Genomic DNA, 23754 nt, shown 5'->3' on the forward strand with positions numbered 1-23754 from the left:
GCTTGTCCTAATGCCACAATTCTTAAAGGGATAGTTCACCCCAAAAATGAAGATTATTACATTTACCCTCATGTTATTCCAAACCTGTATGACTTTATTCTGCCAAACCGAAAACAAGATTATTGTAGAATGTTGGTAACCAATGAGACACACTCAAAATATCTTATTTGGTGTGCCAGTGAAGTAAAAGTACTATACAGGTTTTGAAAGACGGTGTATAAAAAACAAATACAAAAGGTTTTGTAATGTTTGTGAGAGCCATCTCTCAAAACAAGGTTGTTAACGTTGCTTGTGCTTCGTGGATCCACTGGGTGTCGCTGTGATTCGAGCAGCAGGTTTGTTTCCTAACGTGAATATACAGCGCTCGTGTTGCCCATGGTTCCTTCTCTTCGACTTCCGCTATAGGGCTGAGCGGATAGCGATCCAAAAAATGGTAAATGAAAATCATCAAACATCCTCGTTTAAGTACTTTTTTTCTTTCATCCATTTTCGATTCTGTGTGTTAATCGAAGTTATTAATATGTTGGGTCGATCATTTAAGAGATTAACGTACGAAAACAACATATTTGTGATAGGATATTTGTGGGAAAGCGCCGGCGGCTCGCTAACTTCAGTCAATGCGCATGCTAGTCAGATGGCTGCACAGTGTTTTAACTTTTTTATTTATTTCAGGCGTCGCATAAGACTTTCAGGATCAAGCGCTTTCTCGCCAAGAAGCAGAAGCAGAACAGGCCGATCCCACAGTGGATCAGGATGAAAACTGGCAACAAGATCAGGTATGTTGACGCTGGTGTATTGAACGGTTTTGCACATTCACGTTTGAGGGATTCAAGCTGTGGTTGTGTTTCTGGGTTTGTGTCTCGTGTACTGTCCCTGGCAGTAAAAGCAGGACGCAATTACAGTGCTAAATTTTGTGTTTGTACTGCCATTATCCTGCTGAGATTATTCTTCTGTTACAGAGTCATGTGTACTGTCATCGTATATGACAAGTAAATGCTCTTGTTTCAGAGACACTTTTTTTTTTACAGTGGTATAGATGCAAAAGTGAGTTGGCTGTGCAGTGTTTATTAAATACTAGGCCTTTGATTGCCTATTATTGGTGCTGATTTGTGATTATTGCTATCTATTAAGTCAAAGATCTGCTTTGACAATCTAATCATAAAGATTTAAGCATTAAACGTTGTAAAATGCGTTTCAGCATTTGTTTAATGCACATTGCTTTGAATTTCCGTGGAATTCCTATTTATGTGTGCCGTATTGCAGGTACAACTCGAAGAGGAGGCACTGGAGAAGGACCAAGTTGGGCTTGTAAACACGCAGCTCATTTCAGCATCCCCCTCCATCTGTTCTCTGCCAGGACCACCAACTCATCCAGAGCTGTAAAGAAGTCATGCAACGAGGAACAGTTGTCCCTCTTTTGTACAGATATTCTGGTTATGTCCTCGCAAAACAATAAAAGATTTGTTCTAGAACCCAGATCTTTGGCCCCTTCATTTTGTGAGTAATATAAAATGCCATATTTCACATTTTTACTTGGTGGTTTTGAAACCGATTGCAGAAAACAACTTTATGTGAAAACACCGCTTTTCTGAGATTCAAATTTAAACTTTTCCATTTTTGTCATTTCTTAAAAGTTTTCTTTATTTCACATAGTTAGAAAATAAACCCTTGTTTAAGTTTTTATTCCAATAAATGTGAAGACAACAATTATCAGAAATGTGGTCAACAGGATTTTACCATACATACATACTGTACTTAAATTATTTTATTACAAGTAATTGTTTTTACTTTAAGCACTTGAAGCATAAAAGCGAACGTAATTTCAGGATTTTGTGTCAAGCAAACCTACGTTATACAAAAGCCTTCTGAAAGATGCAAATCTCCAACCCGTTGATCTCCCCACTGAAGTGTCCACCTCAACTTTATTTTCTTGAGTGTGTTCTACTGCCTGAGCTTCACTTACACTGTTGTTATTCACGTTTAAGTACCCTACAGTGTGTTCGTCATCCCAAGCTCCAAGAAGCTCCTTCATTTCTCTTGGTGCATTATCCTTAAGATATTGCCACGCCCTTTTACCATTGTAGTCCATGATTGCAATATTAGCACTGAAAGCACCGATCAGTATCTTTACTATCATGTACTGGTTATGAATGGCAGCTACATGAAGAGGTGTCAGACCTCCACTGCCTCTCAAGTTAACATTCACAGGCATGCCTTCTGTTTCCGCATGTTTGAGAAGCCGAATCAATGCGTCATCCTTTCCATTTTTGGCCAACCAGTGTAGTGCTGTGTAACCACTGATGAAGTCTTTTCGGCTCAGCAGACTGGGGTCTTCAGCAAGAAACTCCACCATGGTGTCATAATTCCCGTCCACAGCAGACAGCATCCACGCATGCTCCATGGGATCCAAAGCCCAAAACGTAGAGCTGTTGCCAGTGTCGTTTAACCCATAGAGTGCGTCTTCACAGTCTTTTGAAGATAAACTCGAGTTTCCTGATGACAGAATACTTGACAGTCCAGATCTGTTATTCAGTAACAGTTCTTTCAAATACTTCTTGCGCATAGAGGGGGTGAGGGAGCTCTTCTCGGAAGCATCAACCGATAGTCTCTGGGAGGCGCTGCTGCCCGGCTCACATAACTCCGGCTTCTGAAATCTGGACCTGCGTGTGGAGGCGCTGAACACTGGAGATGCGGGTCGAGCACCGTGTCTAGATAAGCGCTCTTCAAGACTTGAGCGGATTTGGCTGGTTGTTCTGTTTTTAGGGGATCCAGAATTACATCCAGCATTTCCTGAATCTTTGGGTTCTTGCGAGGGGGCATCACAATGTTCCCCTGACACCACAGGTCCACTGCTGGTCCCAACATACATACCGGCGGAATCAGGGGAAGTTAGTTTTTAAACTCGTATCGGCCTAGATAAGATCCAGACTGGAGTGGCTTACATAACAGAAACGCATCTTCTCTGTGAATGTTCAAAACTAGATGTTAGATGAGAATAACAATGTTTTAATGCAAATAATTTCTGTAACAGTATCCAGTATCACATGCATTATGTTCGTGTAAGAGGAACAGACGTTTATATGCACGATTTGTTTTTTTGAGCAATTCCCTACAGAAAACACTGAACGCTTCTTCCTCATTTTTGTTCCTCTTTACACTAAGAAACATACATATTTAACTATAATGATCATGCTATAAAGTTACTTTTTGTATTTAATTATAGGCGACTATTAATTTATGTTCCCTCTATATTAGCGTGGAGTTAATCCTAAAAAGAATGCTCGTTGCTTTAGTGACAATTGTTCACATACGTCTTATATATAAAAAGTGACTACAACAAACATCGTAATCGATTCAACGTGCTCTTACGTATTACTAGAAGTATCAGTTTAATGAATAAACTTGAGAGAAGAAGGCTAATGCATAGCCTATCTCAGGTAAATTACGTACTCCGGTGCTCTCACCTGTTAACGCCTCAAAAGTCCTTGTGTGATGACGTCTACACACAATTCAGTCCAAAACTTTCTTGTGGTTTAGTGCTTCACAACTCCGAGTTTTCTTTTTGACAGAGACAGCCAGACAAAGGTCTTTAAGCTAATCGAAACTATTCGAGTGTGTTTTCTTCATAGTGGCCATTTCCTTAACCCTCCCCTATAAAGTTGCAGATCCAAAGTTCACGCACCAGTTACTAAATAAACACCCACTACATTTCTGACCATTCAGTTGGCTGATGGTACAGACAAGGAAGTCAAAAGTATTTTTGTAAAACCACACTCTGGCAAAAAAAGTTTTTCCATCACAACTTTCAAAAAACAATAACTGTCTCCCACTTATCTGATAACCAATAACTGTCTTTGTTGTATCGTGTTTAATGTTGTTCATTTTCTCCCTTTAGCTTACTTGAGCTCTAATACTCCTAACATCATATGTCAAAGTCAATGTCTGTTTTATTGTCAATTCTGCCAAATGTACAGTACATATAGAACAGAGGATTGAAATTGCGTTACTCTGAGACCCATGGTGCATACAAGCCACACTAAAACAGGATAAAAATACATAAACATATATGATATAGAATATATATACATTATACATACACAGATTATACAGAACATATGTGTGTGTGTGTGTGTGTGTGTGTAAAATACAACTTTAAAACTTTACAACATGGCTTATATACTACGAAATGTTGACGAAATGTGTAATGTTCTCATACTTGCAACGTTAAGTCGCTTTGGATAAAAGCGTCTGTCAAATGAATAAATGTAATGAACACGTCATTTTTTATATTTTATATATACGTTAACATTATGAGGTGTATTTATTGGCTTTAGAATGTAATATAATCGTACGCCAAATATTAAATATTTAAAACATTTTGTGCCAAAATATTCCTTTAGCATCTTTAGTTTTTAAACCTGTAGATAAATGCGTTACATTCGGTTGATCAGAAGACAAGATGGACTGAACCATTTAACCTAATGGGGGTCACGCTAGTAAATCTTATTGCCATTAGGTAATTTAGTAATAAAATCGTCACCTAACACGAATATTCGACCCGGGTCAATAGCGGCATAATTGATCACAATTTGAAAATGTGTGCTATTATGAAATTAATCGAAGGCTGTCATGACTTCGGCATCAGAAGTCAATGGTACAGTCAATGGTGTAGTTCCCTTCGCTGTTGCTTTGCTCTGCGTGCGGTGCGGGCTACAATTTCCTGTGGAAGGTTTGATGCAGGAGAGAACCATGGCGGCCACTGAGATAGCTCGACAAGCGGTAAAACAATGTTTTATTCAATAGATATGCTATCTTGTTAACGGACAAGAGTGTCGAAATTGTGTTACGCATTTCAGCAGATGAGATGTAGATTTCAAAACGACGTGTATTGGAAATGTATTCGTGAGTGTGATGGCCCATTATCACTAAACATATCGTTTATACAGTATTTTAAGCAGCTGGTGTTGCGTTTGTGCTCGTGATAAGAAACGATAAAGCTTAGAAATTATGTTCGATAACAGATTTATCTCCATTCATTGTTTTGGGGTGAAATGGCTAATGATGAGGGGCCAACAATAACGGACGAAAATGTCGGTTTGAATTCCGTTATGAACGGGAACAGGACTGATGACTTTTAACTTGTAAAACAAACAGCTGCTTAAAATCAAGAAATGCACAAACCAGCCTATTCCTAAATAATATCGTATTGTAAAAAATATACCTAATTCGTGCGTATAAAATGCCGTTATATTTCATTGCATTACCATCCTTGATTCTGGGCGTTGTCTATCATTGAGTATATTGTTCATGCATGTCAGAAACCGGTATGGAAAACAACATCAACTTTATGTTGAAGTCGTCTTTAGATTCAAACGTATCCTATTAGGCTGTCTCATTACGCATCATAAGGCAGAATGGTCTAGACCTCAGCTTAAAAGCTATAAAATGGCATAACTCATAGATACAATCTAATCTTTACATAGTTTTGATGTCAGTGTGGTCAGTCAATGAAGACCCCCACCCCTGGTCTTTTTACAGTTGTCTTGGTTTGGAATGTTGCACATGTGGGGCCGAATGAGTTTGTTCAGACTGAACAAGTTTGTTTAGTCAGTAAGATACTTAGAGTCCTGGTTTCTGTTAGTTTGTATCTAAAGATTATTTACACAACTCTATTCATTCAATAATGGTCAGGAAGTGGTCATCTGGAGCCTTTATTAGTTCATACAATAAAATAAAAATATTTCATTAACTTAAATGCAATATATGGTGATATGTTAGGTAATGGACCATCATGCATTTAATGCATCGGTAAAACCTTATTTTTGTTAGAATCAAAATTTAAGGTCACATGTGCAGATTGTGCACACACCCACTCATTCAAAGGATATGCTGTAAATGTGGGCAGACAGCCCTTCCTGGCTGAGTTTTTGCAGGCCAGGTGGCAGACCTGTGCGAACAATTTTAGGGGAAATGCTAAAGCTTAATAAGGCCGGAATTCATCGCAACGGCAATCATTTGTGTCATACTGTTTGCAACCACTGTGTTTCACAGCTAAGTGTATTTAATGGAAGCATTTGACGTTGATCACTGAAAGTTTACGTGTCTGTTTGCTTGGATGTGGTTTTAACAGTCGAGATCATACAGGAAAGAGGAAGTGCACGGCATAGAACCTTTGAGATTTGAAACATAGCATTTCTGTGCGTGACTACAGACGATTTTTATACATTTACCGAGTTGTTTTGCATCATCAGATCTGCGGACAACAAAAATACTTGCATTTGCTTAAAGCAATAAACAAAATTGTTTTACATTTATGTGGTTTCATTTCATTTTTTATTAGGGAGAGGGTGCACGTGCCGTCCCACTCTCTGGTCATGTTGGCTTCGACAGCATGCCAGACCAGCTGGTCAACAAATCCGTCAACCATGGCTTTTGCTTCAATATCCTCTGTGTTGGTGAGTTTGTCATGCGGGAGCTCCCATTCTCCTTGGGGCAAAACTAACCATTTGTCACACCCCTTCAATGTGAATGTATACTGATTCTCTTCTGTGACCCACTTACTAAATATTGGTGAACTAATGGGGTTCGGTGGCAGTAACTTATGGTATGGTCTCATTCTCACCTTGGTTTCCTGTGGCTCAGTGGTTTGAGCAAGGTCATATGTATGATCACAGGGATTGCACAAACTTGGAACTAATGTATATAGTATAATGCAATGTAAGTCGAAAGTGCAATGTAAGCAAATGTTTCAAGTGTTATCCTATAAATGTTAAGAAAAAGTTTAAATTAATTATATTTAAAAAAAAAATTGTCTTACTAGTGGATCTTTATAAAAAATGATCAGAAATGGTACAAGGTTATTTATATATATGTGTATAAACATACATAATAAATCTAAATATAAAATTCTCTTTTATGTGGAGTGCCTTTGAAGAATTTCTCCCAAAAGCAAAGTATTCCAATCCCTGTTCCCCATTTTTAACACAAATTATTATAATATTGAACACACGACAATGTGATGCAATCTTTCTTATTAAAATGATATTGTTGACAATATTATCTGTGGTACTCTTTCTATAAGTATAGTCTAGGGACTGCAATAGCAAATAATGCATATCAGATTCATGATGCTGTTCGTCAGTAAGAGGACATTTGCTAAAAACAGAACTAAAGGAATATTCTTGTGCCTATGATAAGTCCTTTTTTTCCACCTTTGTCTTTTTGAACTATTTAAACTCTTTAAAAGGTACTCAAAGCGATAGTTGATCCAAAAAAGAAAATCTGTCATCATTTACTCATCCTCAAGTTGTTCCATAGCTGTATATACTGTCAATCTTTGTTCTGTTGAACACAGAAGAAATTTTAAAGTTTGTGTCATACTTAATAGTTCCGGGTCACCAATAACTACCATAGTATTTTTTTTTCTCCTGCTATGGAAGTCTATAGTGCCCCAGATCTGTTAGGTCACAAACATACTTCCAAATGTGTATCTTTGTGTTCAGCAGAACAACAAAATTTACACAGGTTGGGAACAGAGATGTAACTGTGTGCAATAGCAGAAGATACAAGCTGAATGGTGTTTCAATCTCATCATATCGCATCGTTAAATGAAAAAAGTAAACTCTGTATAAAGAAATATGAAGTAAACTTGTGGGTATATCTAATTTTCCACAAATGTGCACGTTTTTGGATTAAAGTCATAACTAGAGAAGCACTGTCATCACAATATTTCACGGTAAACCTGACAGTTCATGCTAAAATGAAAAATGTGTCATCATTTACTCATCCTCAGGTTATTTCAAACCTGTATACATTTCTTTATGTCTTGAACACATAATGAGATATTTTGATGAATTTAGGAAAAATTAATTCTCGGAGACGTTTGACAACCATTTAATTATTCCAATTGATGTCCCAGAACTGAAAATGACTAACTAATGGGTAATTTATACAGTTATGAAATTACATGAGCATGAGTAAAAGATGACAGAATTTTCTTTTTTGGATGAACCATCCCTTTAATATGTTTCGAACACCTTGTTAAGTAAATGCATTGTTCTAACATACTGTGTTTTCTGAAGAGAGAAGACTCGATTAACTTCAATAAGCTTTTATTAACTTGACTATTTGGACAAAATGACCAGTGTGTGTGTGATGCCTGCGTTGTCTTGAATTCAGCCTCAAGAGTTTTATAGCTAGCTGAGCTTCTGCTCTTCAGCGGCATGATTTGATCTTGGAAGGAAATTGCTGCTTTATATTTAGGTGTCAGAAGAGGCTCTTTGCTCAGGCCTGCAGTGAAAGCAGAACAAGGGCTTGTGGGAATGGAGTCTGCAGGCTGATTTGCCATGAAAAAAGGGCAAATGTGAGCCATCTATATAATTAACATTCTGGTGGTGTTGCATGATGTCCATTTCTACCGCTCTTGTGGCTGTCAGGAGAGCAAGAATAGGACCTTGAGGTTGAGTAAGAGAGGATTTGCTGAATGGCTTAGTTCTTCACACACTTATTCTGGAGGGTACCATCTTCAACATATTCATCAATTTAAACCCTTACATTAATCATAAAGTGTGTTTTAAATGCTAGATTGCTTCCAATTTCAGTCTAATGTGCACAGAATAAAGGAAAACTATTTGTAGGTTAACAAACAAACACTCTTTAAACACTGCTTGAACAACCTGACACCGCATTATTGGCTTGTCAGTGATGTGCATTTGAACTTGGACTATTTGAGTTAACTGTTTTGTGTTTATCACAGGGGAGACGGGTTTGGGAAAGTCAACCCTGATGGACACCCTGTTCAATACCAAGTTTGAGGGTGAGCCTACGCAGCACAATCAGCCCGGGGTGCAGCTCAAGTCCAACACTTACGAGCTGCAGGAGAGCAATGTTCGCCTTAAGCTTACTATGGTCAACACTGTAGGGTTTGGAGATCAGATCAACAAAGAGGACAGGTGAGATCTGCTAATGATCAAATGTGATCAAGCAAACCGACTGTAATCGATACTCAGACACACAACCTACTCTGTGATTAGAAGCATCGTATGGTACATAATACACTTGTAAGTGACCTTACCAAACTGTTCTTCTGTTAAACTATCATTAGATATTTCTATTTCAAATCACATCTTCAGCTTCAAAAAGGTGGTAAATGAAATTTAATTCAGGATTTTTATTTATTTGGTGTTTCTCTTTTTATCTCTATAGTGACAGATTACACTTGAGCCTCCCTTTGGAAAATACCCTCTAATACCCCACCCCCATTGTTTTCTTTGCAACATAGGAGCAGTTGATGCTGTTTTCGTGAAAACCTCTTATATAAAAATCATTTTGTTCCTGCTTTTAACATTTTTTAAACTTTGTTTTAAGGGCGTAGTTAACTTTTACAAATTAAATTTCTGTATCATTTACATGCCCATTTATCCTTTCAAACATGTAAGACTTTCTTTCTTTAGCAGAACACAAAACAATAGTTTGAAGAATATTGTTAAACCCCCTCATTCACTTGGGGGGCTGTGCTGTTCTGTTACCAACATTTTTAGAAATATCATAGTTTGTGTTCTCCAGAAGAAAGAAAGTCCTGAAGGTTTGAAAAGACAAAAGGGCATGTACTGTAAATGATGACAGAATTTTAATTTTAAAGGTAAACGACTCCTTTAACTTCTTCCATTTTATGTTATAAATGTCATTTTTCTGAATACAGATCTACTTGCTTTCATTTGTCTTGAGCAAACAAGACATATTTATAAACACCGGAACCTTTTTCCCTTACAGCAAAGAGTTTTAGTTTACTCCTTTGTAAAGAGCTGTAGCTTGAAACCCTGCATATCTACACTTAACCCTTCAGAACCAGGATTAGATCATTATTATTCAGACAAAACAAGTTTTTATTTGGCATCAACAATTTTGTACAGTACCTGTGTTCACAACTATCCTCAGACTTGGAACATTAATCTTATAAAAATCTTTGCTCCACATTAAAAGGTTGCCATTAGTTCCCAGTCTTTAAAGCCATTGTAATAGATCACAGTCCTAATGGTATTAAAAGCTAAACTGAAATCAATAAATTAAATTCTGCTATAAGCATCAAGATGTGGAGTATCTACAGTGTCTACAGACTATCGCCATCTAATGTAGCATCCACAGTACCTCTTTGTGCGTTGCAAGCAGATTTTCTTATTCCAAATGCTTCAATCTGTATTTTCTGCAGTTACAAGTCTATTGTGGAGTTCATTGATGCTCAGTTTGAAGCGTACCTTCAGGAGGAGCTGAAGATTAAACGCACCCTACACAGTTATCACGATACACGGATCCACGCTTGTCTGTATTTCATCGCCCCCACCGGACATTCGCTAAAGTCCCTTGACCTTGTTACTATGAAGAAACTGGACAGTAAGGTCAGTGACTTTTTTAAGTGTATGTTTGATCACAATTGTCTTTTAAATCACTGTTGCATTGTTTATTTATATCTGTTTTGGAATTCGGAGCTTATGAACTATTAAAAACCTATGAATTAGTAGAAATTTAGGATTGACCCTCTCATTTCTCTGTTCAGAGCAGTTTATGTTTTAATTACATGTGGTTATTAAGCATTTGACTGATGGGAGTGGTGTGTTTAATGTCACAGGAGCTGTGTAGATGAAGTTAGTGAAGGTCAAGGGTGTAAAATTGTGTTCTCTTTTATCTCTCTTTGTGTCTCTGTACACAGTCCCTGAATAATAAAAAGCTACAGTAGCGTACAGTAGTCCTGCATATTCACACTTTGCCCAAACCTTTATTACTGTTGTGTGTTTTACACTAACAGTTTGTCAGCAGTAAGTTACAGGAAAAGCTTAAAGCGGGTGGTCTGGCTCCTGAGAGTAGTGCTAGTGGGTGGTGTGGGTGGCGGGAGTGTAAAAATATGAGTGGGATGGATGGGAGCACTGCCTATTTATGTGTGTGTGTGTGTGTGTGAGAGAGAGAGCGAGAGAGAGAGAGAAAGAAAAGATGGGTGACGGTTACCACTCACGTTGCATAGTTACAATTTAAACCTCATTGAGAGCTGGGATGAAATATATTTATATTGATTGCCTGTATATTTTCTGTCCATCTTGAATACATTTAAGCATTACATGTACATTTGAACACAACCAGAGAGAGGTGTTATGTAAGCTTGCATAGGTTTTTGTGGAGTTCGCCCTTATTGCATCGGCCATGATTTATGAAAAATTTAACGTTCAACTTCTGCATAAAAAAAATAACGTATATGTAATCTCTTTGCCATTTATTTCCATCAAAAAAACATGAGGGGTGAATCTCAGTGTCTTAGGATATATATATCTTCAATCAGGCAGATGTTTCTGAGGTTGCTTTGAAATTCTTGCACAGAGATTTAGCTATTTACTATCCGACTGAGAAGATCAGGCTTTGTGAAGAGAAAATGTGTACTCATCAGAGCCTTTAGAGAACTTTGTATATTATTAAAAACAGAAGTCTGGTCATTGTCGTCCTTGTGGTTTGTTGTTTTAAATCTTAGTGTATGTGGATGAAATTATGAGATAAAATATTGTCTATTGCTTAATGCAAAAGAGATCTGCTACAAGATTAGAAGATTCTGTAGCCATCTTTAAAAATCGTCTGAAAACACATCTCTTCTGTCAACACCTGACTGATCAGTTCTGACTTCTATCTCTTGTCTACTCATAAAAAAAAGGAACTTCGCTCTTTATACTTGGGTAGGCTATTTGAGACCCGTTTTCTATAATTGCTCTTATGCTTTTGGTTGTCATTATGTTGTTCCAATTGCTTCCATTGTTTCCCTCATCTGTAAGTCGCTTTGGATGAAAGAGTCCGCTAAATGTAAATAATTGAAGGTGTTTTTCATGCTTTGAATATGTGAATAATTGTATTTCAGATGTATTATGTCAGGCTAAAAGGCATCTGTTTTTATTGAATAATACAAGGGAAATACAAAATAATGCACTGCACAATATAGCCAAAGGTTCAATAAGCCACATTAACATTATCTAAGGATTCAGGTCAGAGTTCACTGTGCTACATAGTGCCCTATTGGGTGAGCGAAGAAGAATGCAGTCTTGTGTTTGCAAATGAAGTCTCACTTCTCTAACCTACAGGTGAACATCATTCCCATCATTGCCAAATCAGATGCCATCTCAAAAAGTGAACTTGCCAAATTCAAAATCAAAATCACGAGTGAGCTGGTGAGCAATGGCGTCCAGATCTACCAGTTCCCCACTGATGATGAGACTGTGGCCGAGATCAACTCGACCATGAACGTAAGGAGCTTCTTTCAAATGCATGATGCTTCCAGTAAAATTCACTTCCAGAGGGAATCAATCAGGGATAATCTGCTTTGGCATGAGGCGACACATAAGCAGTTTTCATTTTTACATCCGGAGCAGTTTTAAGGGATGGTGTCCATCTGCTTTCCTGCTTGTGTTTGCTTACAGGAAATGACACAACAATAAGAGACATGCATCATTATACTCATACTAGAGAGAGAGAGGGAATTGTTAGTGTAAGAAACAGAACAGCTGCTTGTTTGGCTACATGTTCTTGAATAAATGAACAAATGAACCGATTCATCAAGCAGGGCATTTTTCATTGCTGGTTAACATTTGGGTCTCAGGACACATTCCATTCACCTCTTTGCTCTGTAATGCCCTCATACATTGTTATAAAGGCCCTTCCTTGCTTAGATATTATCTTAACAAGCTAATGACTTTATGATGCATGTGCCCTCTTAAAGTGCATTGACACTATGAGAAGAACAGCTACCCTAAACTGTTCGGTTTTTGTATAAACTTTTCCTTTAATTATTATGTAGTTGCAGAGTCTGCTAAGTAGAAATTGGGTGTTCTTTCATTTCATGTCGAATAAAGCATCATACTACAAGTTATTCTTCTAAATGCATAAATGTTAGCTTACAAGCACATGCAGTTCAATGATGTGTCATCATTTGTGTTACCGTAAGAATTATAAATAGGAGTTTTTTCTACTCATTTATTTGCATGTGGGTTTTTTATATCTGCTCTGCAGGGTCATTTGCCGTTTGCAGTGGTGGGAAGCACTGAGGAAGTGAAGATTGGGAACAAGATGGTGCGAGCACGCCAGTACCCCTGGGGAACCGTGCAGGGTAAGTGCTGGTCACGTCTTCTAGAGGAAATGACACTGAGCTCTTCCCTCTGTTTGGCCATGGCCTCTCTGTTCAGGACATTCAAACCCATTCCGTCCCCTCCCGTCACACCATGCTGTGTGCAGACACTCCCTACCAATAGAGATAGAGAAGAATCAGTTATTTCTGATAATAAACCTCGGTCGACAGGTCTGAAACTACTACATATGTGTGCCTTTGACTAAAAATAATGCACACATCAGAATGAAGCATTCAACTTCATTCTGTGGTATAACTAGCAGTTAAAGTGATAGTTCATCCACCAAAAAAATCTGTCATTATTTACTCAACCTCTTGTCATTTCAAACCTGTATCACTTCCTTTTTTCCCCAGAGCACAAAATAATATATTTTGAAGAAAGTGCCGGCAACCATTCACTTCTATAGATAGAATTAGGGGTGTAACGGTACGCTTATTCATACCGAACCGTCACACGGAAAATTCCAAATGAAGTCATCATTCCTAAGCCCTACTCCCTTCAAAGGGCAGAGCCCTTGGAGTGCAGACTTTGGAGTGAACAGAGCATTTACGTTCCATTATGTAGACGTTTGGTATGCACTTGGCAAAGGAAGCGATGTAATTTCCTCATTATCTTCAGCTGGCATGTTCACATGAGAATGAAGCGTTGTGTCCGTCAGCAGATGTCGCTGTTTTAATATGGCATAACTTAGAAATAAAAGCTCACTATTTGCAAATAAACAATAAATTAAATTTTTTGAAAAGCTTTATATATATTAGTGTTTATATATTATAGTGTATATAGAAAGAAATATTGAATGTATGTGTATTTGCAAATGCTTAAGTTATGCTTTTAAAACAGCGACATCTGCTGACGGACATAATGCTTTGTTTTCATGTGAACATGCCAGCTGACGAAAATGAGGAAATTACATCGCTTCCTTTGTCAAGTGCATTACAAACGTCTACATAATGGCACGCAAATGCCCTGTTCACTCCAAAGGGCTCTGCCTTTGTAGGAGTAGTGCATAGGAATGATGGATATATTTGGAATGTTGCCCATTACTGTTCGGTACAAATACACGTACCGTTACACCCCTAGAGGGAATGCATTAACGTCACTTTCCCACGTGAACACGCTGGGACACACCCCTTGAGTGCCAGGACCCACTCTCTTGAGTGGTAAAACACGTAGCGAAATGGCTGCTTTCAATAGGAAAAACAAAGAAACCGGGACTAAAACTTTCTTATGCTGAGAGCTTTGCCTCTCAATCGAGTGTGTTTTGGCGCGTTCACGTTAGAAATTGACGTCACGTGCATATCCTCTATTGTATGGACACAAAACAAACACAAGTGAATGGGTGCAATTACCAACATTCTTTAAAAAATCTTCTTCAGAAATTGTGTAAATAATGATAGAATTTTCATTTTTAATGTATTTTTTAATATCTGTATAGTATTTCAATGACTTTATTGTATTTTTTATTGTATGCACTATACATTGTCTATTTGATCTTTATTTCTTTTGCTTTTATCTGAAAGTATTGGATACATGTTGCTGGCATATTCGTTAGTCATGTTTTCTCAGCTTTGTAGGTTTAGTTTACTTCATTCACAGTTTGTCCTGTCTGTTCACATGAATGTGTGTTATGTGCACACAGAGGATTGATCTGAGGCATTACAACTGTGCCTATCCTCAGGCTGTCTGTGACATCACTCTGACTCTCGCTCTCGCGCTCTCTCTGCCAGTGCATGAAGCCGCAGGCAGCTCACGTGGGGTTGCTTAATATAGTCTGCTGTAAGGCTGACCTGACCGAGAAAATATATGAATATGCGGTATAAGTGTTTTGATGCAGCGCCGTGTATAACGTGTTTATTTGTGTTGTGTGCAGTTTTACATCTCGAATAGCTTAATGTGTGTAAATGATTGTAAATCAGTGTACCAAGTAATAATATTTTTTACACAAACAGTGTAGATCAAGCAGCATTTTTGGATAGCGTGAGAACAGAAAGGGGTTTATATTATAAACATCAACTTGCCAATGCAAGTCGTACTTACTGTGAGCCTGTAATGTCTGAAGTGTGATAATTGGTTTAGAAAGTTATAATCACAGCTTTTAAAGTGTGATAAAGCTACATAACAGGTGGTCACATGCACCCTAATGGAGAAAACAATTGTTATTCTGAAGGTTTAGAAAGCAAGTAATAATATGTTAGCAAATAGGATCAAAAGATGTAACACGAATAGTGACTTGGAAAAACAATTTTATGAGATGTCTTTTCTCTTTCTATTTGTAGAAGAGCTATTAAAATCTCCTCCCGATAAGCCTGTGGGCATTTTCCATTGAATTTGGTGTGTTTTGTATTTCCAGTGGAAAACGAGAATCACTGTGACTTTGTCAAGCTGAGAGAGATGTTGATCAGGGTGAACATGGAGGACCTGCGAGAGCAAACTCACACACGCCACTATGAGCTCTACCGCCGCTGCAAGCTGGAGGAGATGGGCTTCAAAGACACTGACCCCGACTGCAAACCCTTCAGGTGAAGAGGGTTACCTTCACACTAACATTTGTCACAAATACAGAAGAAATGAAGAAAACGATTAGCATTGCAATAAGACATGTGCTTTAACAATATAACATTATTCATTTGTATAATTGTAATCTGCAATGCCTTCTCCAGTTGTCTTTGATTGTTTTACTCGTTTCCTGTTCTTCAAAATTTTATTTTTAATCAAATGTTTTTCATAAAGGGTTAAATGATTTTGTTTTTTGGTGGGTTCAGCCTACAGGAAACATATGAAGCCAAGAGAAATGAGTTCATGGGTGAGCTGCAGAAGAAAGAGGAGGAGATGAGGCAGATGTTTGTCCAGAGAGTCAAAGAGAAAGAGGCCGAGCTGAAAGAGGCTGAAAAGGAGGTTTGTTTGTGGTTGAAGTCTAATATTTTGTTAAGAAAAACAAACATAACCCAAAAAGGATTACACATAGCTCACATAATTCTTAGGTTTGCAATTACGATCATTTACAGCTGTAAAACAGAAAAACAGACAGTCATTTAAATAGATTCAGACAAAGTTAACTACTGGGTTAGACTGATTTACGATAGATACCAAGTTTTGTCTTTGTTGTGATGTGGGGTTTTTGTGATGTCGTTTAAGTGGAACTAAATTTACCTTGGTGTGCTGACTCTGCTGTTTACTTCATAGCTGCATGAAAAGTTTGACCGTCTCAAGAAGCTCCACCAGGATGAGAAGAAGAAACTAGAGGATAAGAAAAAATCTCTGGATGATGAGTTGAACGGCTTCAAGCAGAAGAAGACAGCTGCAGAGCTCCTGCAGTCTCAGGCCCAGCAGGCAGGATCATCCTCCACACTCAAGAGAGACAAAGAGAGGAAAAAGTAAGTATTGACCTCTACATGATCTCTAAACAACACAAACTTCACTCTCTGACTTTCACAAAGCTCATGTGTATATATTTAACCAATCAATGTTTACATTTGATTTCAAGGGCTGCTGAATTTAGGGGACCAATGCTGCTAAACAAGTGTTGTCTAAGTGTTATGCAAACATTCGTGATTTATCAGTTCAATCCTATAGCTATTCATGTTTTTGTGTTTTGGTAGTAATAATAATTTATGGAGTTTTCACATTTATAGTATGGATAATAGTGTATTTCTGTTATGGGAAGAAAAACCTTAAAGGGATAGTTCACACAAAAATGAAAATTCTGCCACCATTTATTCACTCATGTTATTTCATACCTGTATAAATAACGTTGTTCTGTTGAACACAAAGAAAGATATTTGGAAGAATGGTATATATTTTCAGTTCTGTGACATCCACTACCATAGTATACTTTTTTTGTTTTCTCTGTTAAACACAGAATGAGATATTTTGAAGAATTTAGGAAAACCAACAGTTTTGGGGCACCTTTGACTACCATTTAATTATTCCTACTATCGTAGTCCATGATGTTACAGAACTGAAAATTCATAGGATTCTTCCAAATATCTTGCTCTGTGTTCATCAGAACAAAGTTATTTATGCAGGGATGAAATAACAAGAGGGTGAGTAAATGAAGACAGAAATTTAATTTTTGGGAAAACTTTTAAACTATCCCTTTAACACCAGAACTGTGTGGTGCCTTTATGTGAGGGGGGAAAAACAACAGATCAGGAGGACTGTGGAATAAGAGTAGGTCTATAAGGGAAAAATAATGTTGTTTAAAATAAAGCCAATCTTATAATAAAAGGAAATATCAGCTCTTTATTAGTAAGTTACAGTACAACACTTTTTTCATTAAAGGATAATTTACATCAAAACAGAAAGAGCTCTTTTTCTGACATACAGAATGAATTCAGCAAAATAAAAAACATTGTTACGTAGTTATAAGTTATGGTATGTAACGCCCTACCCAGTGCATGGCCTAATTCTCAGCTCTGATTATAACTGCATATGGAAGATATTATTTTGTTATTAGTGCAGAATCACAGCTTTATTGTGCTGGTAATCACTCACGGTTGTGTATTCAAGCTGATTCACTTGTTCACCTGACTATTGAATGGAATGAAGATACTAGCACACACAAGGTTTACAGTTTTATTGTTTTTATATCTGTTTATCCTAATTTTAATGATCTGCCTGTCCCTCGAGTGTTATGTATGTCTTATCTGGCAGCAGTCCACTCCTTTAAACACCTTCTGTGTTTTCCTTATCTCACAGTAAAAGAAACTGAGGAAACACTGTTCGGTTTTTAATTCATACTATTTAGATGATGTTTTATGTTTGTATTATACTAAGTGCACTTCAGTTTCTCTGTCAGCAAATCTCAGTCACATGCTGCATCCCAATCCGCATACTTTCCGTCATAATTAGTTTTGGAAAGTAGAATTAGTATGTCCCAAATCGTAGTATGTTGACAATAGTATTCCGAAGATTCCCGGATGGTTTTGCTGCTTCTGGTAGAAAATCTAAGTGCAGAACTATGGGCAATCTAACGGTTACCCACAACGCATGGCGAGAGGGTGGAGCTTAATGATGCTGCACAGCATTAATAAAATGAAATGGCAGATGCTTCACTGAATTAACAAACTGAAGTATACAGTAAACGTTACATGAGAAATAATGGATGAATAAATACGTAAATGTAAAGTAGAAGTGTATTTTGATGTTTGTGACTGTTAATGATCACAGTGTTGTCTAGGCAACAATGTCCACTTCCGTTTTGTGTTAGTATGTCCCAGTGCGTGCATACTGTCTTGCTATGCGCTAAAATGTATATACTTTTCCATAACAGTACGTACTTTTAGTCCATAGTATAAGTAGGCGAATTGGGACGCAGCGACAGTGATTCAAATTTTTTAAATAAATGTTGCAGTTTTCTTTTTTTAATTTATCTAGGCAGGTCATTATTTTTAAATTCATGTTCCCACGTTTTCCATTTGAAAATTTAACATTATTTATATAGCTAATTCTAATGTATTTACAGGTCAGAATATTGAAGTAATGGCGATTACTACTGATTAATGATGACTTTAAGGATTGAACCTGTTTCCCTTACAGTTACAGCCCATATTCTATCTAATGCCACCTTTGCACAATCCTGTGGGTGGTATCTATTCCTGTTTATACTTTAAAAAGACAGTCAGAGAAATCATACAGTATTCCTCAGTGTTCATACAGGGCAGGGCATGTTCAATGTTCATTCTTTGATGTTGCATGTGGAGTCACCCCAAATGTATTTAAAGCCACATTTAAACATGTTACCAAATGTAACCCAATGACATGAATACATATTTAAGTGTGGCTTAAGGGTGCAGATACTTGTTTGGGGTTACTAAAGTGTTTGTACATGTAAGGTGTCTTGTGTGCATGTGTTATGTACATCTCATCCATGCTGTTTTCCAGTTAACCCTCCACCTGCTCCCAGTCCCGCATGAGACACCTTATGCTGGTAAGGCTTTCAAAGTATCTCTTAAAGGGATAGTTCACCTAAAAATACAAATTCTATCGTCAGTTATTCACTGTGATGTTGTTTAAATGTATATTCAACTCTTTATTCTGTGGAACACGAATGACAAGATGGCGATTAAATGATGACAGAATATTTATTTTTGGGTGAACCATTCTTTATAAGGACAGCCCTCATTTGCATGAGGGAACTAAATTGCAGTGAGAGCATTTATGATGCATTTAATGATGACAGTCGCTCAGTCATTGCGATATTTAAACACCATCATTGCAATTACAGTTATTTCTAATTATAAGTCGTCTCTTATCTTGTGTAAAGAATGTCTGTGTGGTAACAGCAGGAGATATTATGTCACCAGTGCTGGGTGAGAGTTTATTGCTCTCCCTGTGTGATGTGCAGCCATCTGCCATATGAATCCATAACAATCTGCTGTTGTTAGAACTGCACTGCTTCTCCACGATTTCACACAAAAGAGCCTTTAATGACTCGCTCTATATAGCCGGTCACACTAGTCCAGGACTTGGCCTTAAAACAATTCTGTTGCTTGGTGCACAATCCCTTTCAACAGAACTTTTAATAACAACTAAATACAAAAAAAAAATATGTTTTGGAAATCCAGGTTCTTAATAAAGCTGATGATTATGTAATGACTGTTGCTCAAAGCCTTACCAAATACACCCTCTGCAGTCTTTTTTTTTATTTTAGCTTAATTTTGACACACGCATGACTGACAGTAGATCATTGTCTTTGTTAATGTGTGAATATAAGAGTGAGTGTAACCTGTAGGGAACAATAATCTTCCTTCTCTCTCATTTCCAGTTCAGGATTCCTGTAGAAAATGCTCCCCCTGCCCGCTGTGAATGAGTTCTCCCCCCTGAGCCATGCTGTTTCCCTCTCCCTATTCCCCCCTACCTCCCCCATCTCTCCTCTCCCAATTTCACGCATAACACAGCTGAGGAGGGATATTAACTGTGAATGGAGTCCTTGATTAGATTGTTTGATATGTTAACTTTTGTTTTTACATCTCTGTTTTGCTGTTTTATTATGTCAATGCTGTTGCTTTGTTCTGCATGACTAGAGTATGAGTTGCCTTTAACATGAGTGACTACTGTCGTGGGTTGAAGTAGTAAGAAAAAGGGCTAAAATGAGACAGCCGACTTGTATTAATAGCACCAGAATTGTTAGAAAAACAAGGGCTTGTTAAATAAGACAACATTCAAGTGATAGTTCACCCAAAAAATTAAATTCTGTCTTTATTTACACTCTTGTCATTTCAAACTTGTATGACTTTCTTTCTTCTGCAGAACACCAAAAGTTGGCAACCAAAGAGCGGCAGCACCTATTCACTTCTACTGTATGGACACAAAACCAATGCAGTGGGTGCCTTCGCTGTTTCGGTTAAAAACCTTCTTTAAAATATCTTCTTTAGTGTTCTGCAGAAGAAAGAAAGCCATACAGGTTTGAAATCACTAGGGTAAACGATGAGAGGATTCATTATTGAGTGGGCTTAATTCGTTTTAAGGCATCAAAACGGTTATTTTTTACTGTTCATTGGAAACTTTAGGCTAGGTAAAAGTAATGCACTGGTGTTTGGGTATTTTGTTGTTTTGTCTCATTTTTGCTCAATGCATGTCACACAGATACTGTCCAGTCAACTGCAGTCACACCTCACTGATTTTTATAAATCTTTCGTTGCAATGCTTGGACAAGCTTTTTTTGGCACATTTGATACAAATGTAAGCACCTTTTTATAGTACTTCATTAAATGGCTTTTGTTTTTCACAAATTTAAGAAATCCCAGTTTTTACTCAATTTCAAAGGGACCAATATTTGTACTAGTAATAAAATGCATTCTTAACACAAACCCTTAAAACTGTGAAAGAGTCGTTGTCTATGACAATTCTGCATTACATACTTGCATCTATAAAACAATACAAAATATTTATTTGTGTACAAGTTAAAGCAGCATCATTTTTGGTGACATTTGGAGGGTGCTTTAAAATACTCATTTCCAAATGAATTCAGTAATTGGTGAGCGGTATTTTATTGTAAATTGTCATTGGAACACCATTAATGTTTCTCCTACATTTTGATGCATTTGTATTGTTTAGAGGTGTCTGTAGCCAAGTTAAGAGAATCTGGACAGCTTCCCCAAACCAAATGTAGCAGCAAATCATCATAAAGAAGATCTTTACACAAATAAAATATGATATTGGGGTTAGCCAGCTTTAGCAACCTTCTTTATAAACCAACTATCTGTGTCAGAGCAGATGCCAGATTTTAAAGCGTTTATCTCATGCTGGTTGATGTTGTTCTAAATGGTTTTTGGATTGTGGTATTTCAAATCAGGTGGTATTGAAGTTATGGGTTTTATCATTTGATTAACTCTCTTGCTTCCCTCCAGTGTCTCTGCTCACTGCCGTGTGTGTATTTACTTTCCTTTGCAGTAATCCCTGGCTCTGCACTGAGTAATATGGCTTTGATAAGGGACCGGGTCAAGACTTTGGTTAACTCTTACCCCAAGACTAAAAGGGGAGACCGTGGGAACACAGCCCTGTGCATTTCTCAGATCACTTCTTGTGTTTCTATTGTGGGCTCTTTCTGCAACTTTTACTAACATTGTATTTATTGTGTGTTTTGCTTGGAGCTGCGCTTATAAGCTGTGTATGTTTTCTGATGCGTTGTTTGATTAATACGTTGCAAGATGTTTTTCTTTTCAGGGATGTGGGGAAGGAATATATATATGCTATAACCAAAAGGTTTAAAGCAAATTGGAAATGACTACTATTTTAGAAGATTCACATTGCATTTAAAGCAGTGCAGAGGAACGGTGTGTTCCTATCCACCCACATTCCAAATGCTTAATGCTTATGGCTGGCAAAGGAAAAATAAGAGTGTCCATTTCTTTTTGACTGATATATAGTTGATTTCCCACTGGCGCTGATGTGTTCAATGACTTCCTGGTACTTTCTAATCAGCGTTTGTGTTTCCTTTCTTTCTCTAGCTTCTTTTAACTTTGTCTTGGCCAACTGTCTGAAGAGGGGATTGCAACAAGAGCTAAACGGCCACTCTTCTTCCTGTCTTTCTCAATCCGTCAGCCTTTTTTTAAAACATTTGTTTCATTGACATTTTTTCGTTTTTTTAAACTTTCATGCTGTGTGCCCTGTTGAACATGGCCTTATGTGAGATTAACATGGTATTTTTCACAAAAAACTTTGTTTCCTTGAAAGGGCATGCTAAGCAGTCCATCATTAGTATTTTGACACATGAAATTCGCTGGCGACACCAGAACATAAAGATCTAGTAGACAGGTTTGAACACATATAGTTTTGTTTAGTCGTAGATGGACAAAGCCTCATCTTTTACGTCCATGATATTGCCTTGCCGTTTCAGTTTGTTCGAAACATTTCGTTTCTTTTATAAATACATGTTTACTTGTGAATGAACTTGCATGTCCTCATGAACTAACACACTGTTAACTGTGAGGATTAAACGGAAACTAACTCATTTCTTTTGCAAGCATTAGACTATTTGTTCAAATTTTATTTAGGATGTGAAACTAAGTTGGGTAGAGTAAGATTATCTTTATTAAGACATTTTGGCCAGCTGGCTGTGAAACATTGAGAAAATCCAAAGAAAATGGGCCTGCATGTTCCTGGTTGTTAATGCAGCAAAATATGTTAAGTGAGAGATCAACTGGCTGTAATTTTAACAAGAATCTTTATCTGAAAGCTTGAGTTAAATATAAGTTAAATCTAGAAGATTTCTATGTTTTTTAATTCCCTACGCATTTTTTCAGGAAGCATTTCAATTTGACAAAGTCGGCAATATAGCTATAATTTATTTCACTTAAAATATAGGTTAATCTAATAGAGTAATGAAGCACCTATTGAAATACCATGTAGGTCACATTCAGTGCTACGTTTTTATAAATGCTTTATTTTCTGTTCTGTTGCATGCCCTGAACATATTATTGTTTATGAAATCATTTTAAAGGCTCTTTGCTTTGACATATTTACTCCTTAAATGCTTTGTTTTTGGACTATTTTAATATGTGTATTTATTTTAGGTACAACGTTTAGTCACATTTAGATTCATATATGTAATTTCCCAGTTTGCCAAATACTGCATTTAGATATATACGTGAAGGGTTTACGGTCATTTTTTAAGGTACAGATGTTCATGTGCAGTACATATAATTTTTAAAGACCTATTTTGCGTGTCAATGTAGAGACTTGTTTTAATGATCAATTACGTCATTGACATGTGACTGTTTTCTGTGTGAAACATTTTGACATTTTTCTAGTCACCTTCCATATTTTCCCCTCAATGTCAATTACCCTCACCCCTGTAATACCACAAATTTGTGAAATATTGAACTGTAGTCAAATTCCATGGTGTACATTTTCAATAAAACTACATTAAAACAATTGTTGGAAATGATCTTCCTTATTAATATACAAAATGGTAGAGCATGCTATGCTCAAGAATTACAAAATAAATACTTCTTAAGAAAAATAATATAAATATTAAGACAATACAATAGTTAGACGTGACAGTTCACGCAGTTTGTGTATTTAAAGTCTCTTTTAAACGAAGGCAACCGATCAAGAGCAGCAAATCGCATTCAGTTTTAAAACGCAGCCAAAGCGCGTC

At 37.1% G+C, this 23754-nt stretch overlaps 3 protein-coding genes and 1 non-coding gene across 6 annotated transcripts; 3 read left to right on the forward strand and 1 right to left on the reverse strand.

Moving 5' to 3' along the window:
• The first annotated feature begins 354 nt into the window (after nucleotides 1-354).
• rpl39 (ribosomal protein L39) lies at nucleotides 355-1476 on the forward strand. Its single transcript, XM_056769847.1, has 3 exons — nucleotides 355-433; nucleotides 673-776; nucleotides 1264-1476. The coding sequence occupies exons 1-3, from the start codon at nucleotides 431-433 to the stop codon at nucleotides 1310-1312; spliced, it is 156 nt and encodes a 51-aa protein (XP_056625825.1). The 5' UTR covers nucleotides 355-430; the 3' UTR covers nucleotides 1313-1476.
• Nucleotides 883-1016, forward strand: LOC130438531 (small nucleolar RNA SNORA69). The gene has a single exon (XR_008909341.1). It is a non-coding gene; the product is annotated as a small nucleolar RNA SNORA69 (small nucleolar RNA).
• A 110-nt stretch (nucleotides 1477-1586) lies between the features above and the next one.
• sowahd (sosondowah ankyrin repeat domain family d) lies at nucleotides 1587-3667 on the reverse strand. The gene is made up of 2 exons (XM_056769844.1): nucleotides 3465-3667; nucleotides 1587-2962 (listed from the first exon to the last, which is right to left on the reverse strand). Exon 2 carries the CDS (start codon nucleotides 2867-2869, stop codon nucleotides 1823-1825), a length of 1047 nt encoding a protein of 348 aa, XP_056625822.1. The 5' UTR covers nucleotides 2870-2962; nucleotides 3465-3667; the 3' UTR covers nucleotides 1587-1822.
• Nucleotides 3668-4614: 947 nt separating this feature from the next.
• Nucleotides 4615-23528, forward strand: septin6 (septin 6). 3 transcript variants are annotated; one of them, XM_056769316.1, is made up of 11 exons: nucleotides 4615-4779; nucleotides 6341-6455; nucleotides 8756-8951; nucleotides 10208-10394; nucleotides 12111-12272; nucleotides 13036-13132; nucleotides 15502-15670; nucleotides 15914-16046; nucleotides 16335-16525; nucleotides 19035-19080; nucleotides 22103-23528. In XM_056769316.1, the coding sequence occupies exons 1-10, from the start codon at nucleotides 4630-4632 to the stop codon at nucleotides 19036-19038; spliced, it is 1404 nt and encodes a 467-aa protein (XP_056625294.1). In that variant the 5' UTR covers nucleotides 4615-4629; the 3' UTR covers nucleotides 19039-19080; nucleotides 22103-23528. The 3 variants fall into 3 exon arrangements, with proteins under 3 accessions (XP_056625294.1, XP_056625293.1, XP_056625292.1); XM_056769315.1 differs by lacking the exon at nucleotides 22103-23528 and adding an exon at nucleotides 19918-20962; XM_056769314.1 differs by lacking the exon at nucleotides 19035-19080.
• Nucleotides 23529-23754: the final 226 nt, after the last annotated feature.

Source organism: Triplophysa dalaica, chromosome 16 (assembly GCF_015846415.1).
Source record: "Triplophysa dalaica isolate WHDGS20190420 chromosome 16, ASM1584641v1, whole genome shotgun sequence".
NCBI classification, from domain to species: Eukaryota; Metazoa; Chordata; class Actinopteri; order Cypriniformes; family Nemacheilidae; genus Triplophysa; species Triplophysa dalaica.

Excerpts from the sequence above, each read along its gene's own strand:
- rpl39 (XM_056769847.1), top strand. Across the intron at positions 777-1,263 it reads AAAACTGGCAACAAGATCAG|GTACAACTCGAAGAGGAGGC; the intron begins GTATGTTGACGC and ends GCCGTATTGCAG.
- sowahd (XM_056769844.1), bottom strand. The coding sequence starts at position 2,869 with ATGTATGTTGGGACCAGCAGTGGACCTGTGGTGTCAGGGGAACATTGT.
- septin6 (XM_056769314.1), top strand. The coding sequence starts at position 4,630 with ATGACTTCGGCATCAGAAGTCAATGGTACAGTCAATGGTGTAGTTCCC. Across the intron at positions 15,671-15,913 it reads CCCGACTGCAAACCCTTCAG|CCTACAGGAAACATATGAAG; the intron begins GTGAAGAGGGTT and ends TGGTGGGTTCAG. Across the intron at positions 16,047-16,334 it reads TGAAAGAGGCTGAAAAGGAG|CTGCATGAAAAGTTTGACCG; the intron begins GTTTGTTTGTGG and ends TTTACTTCATAG.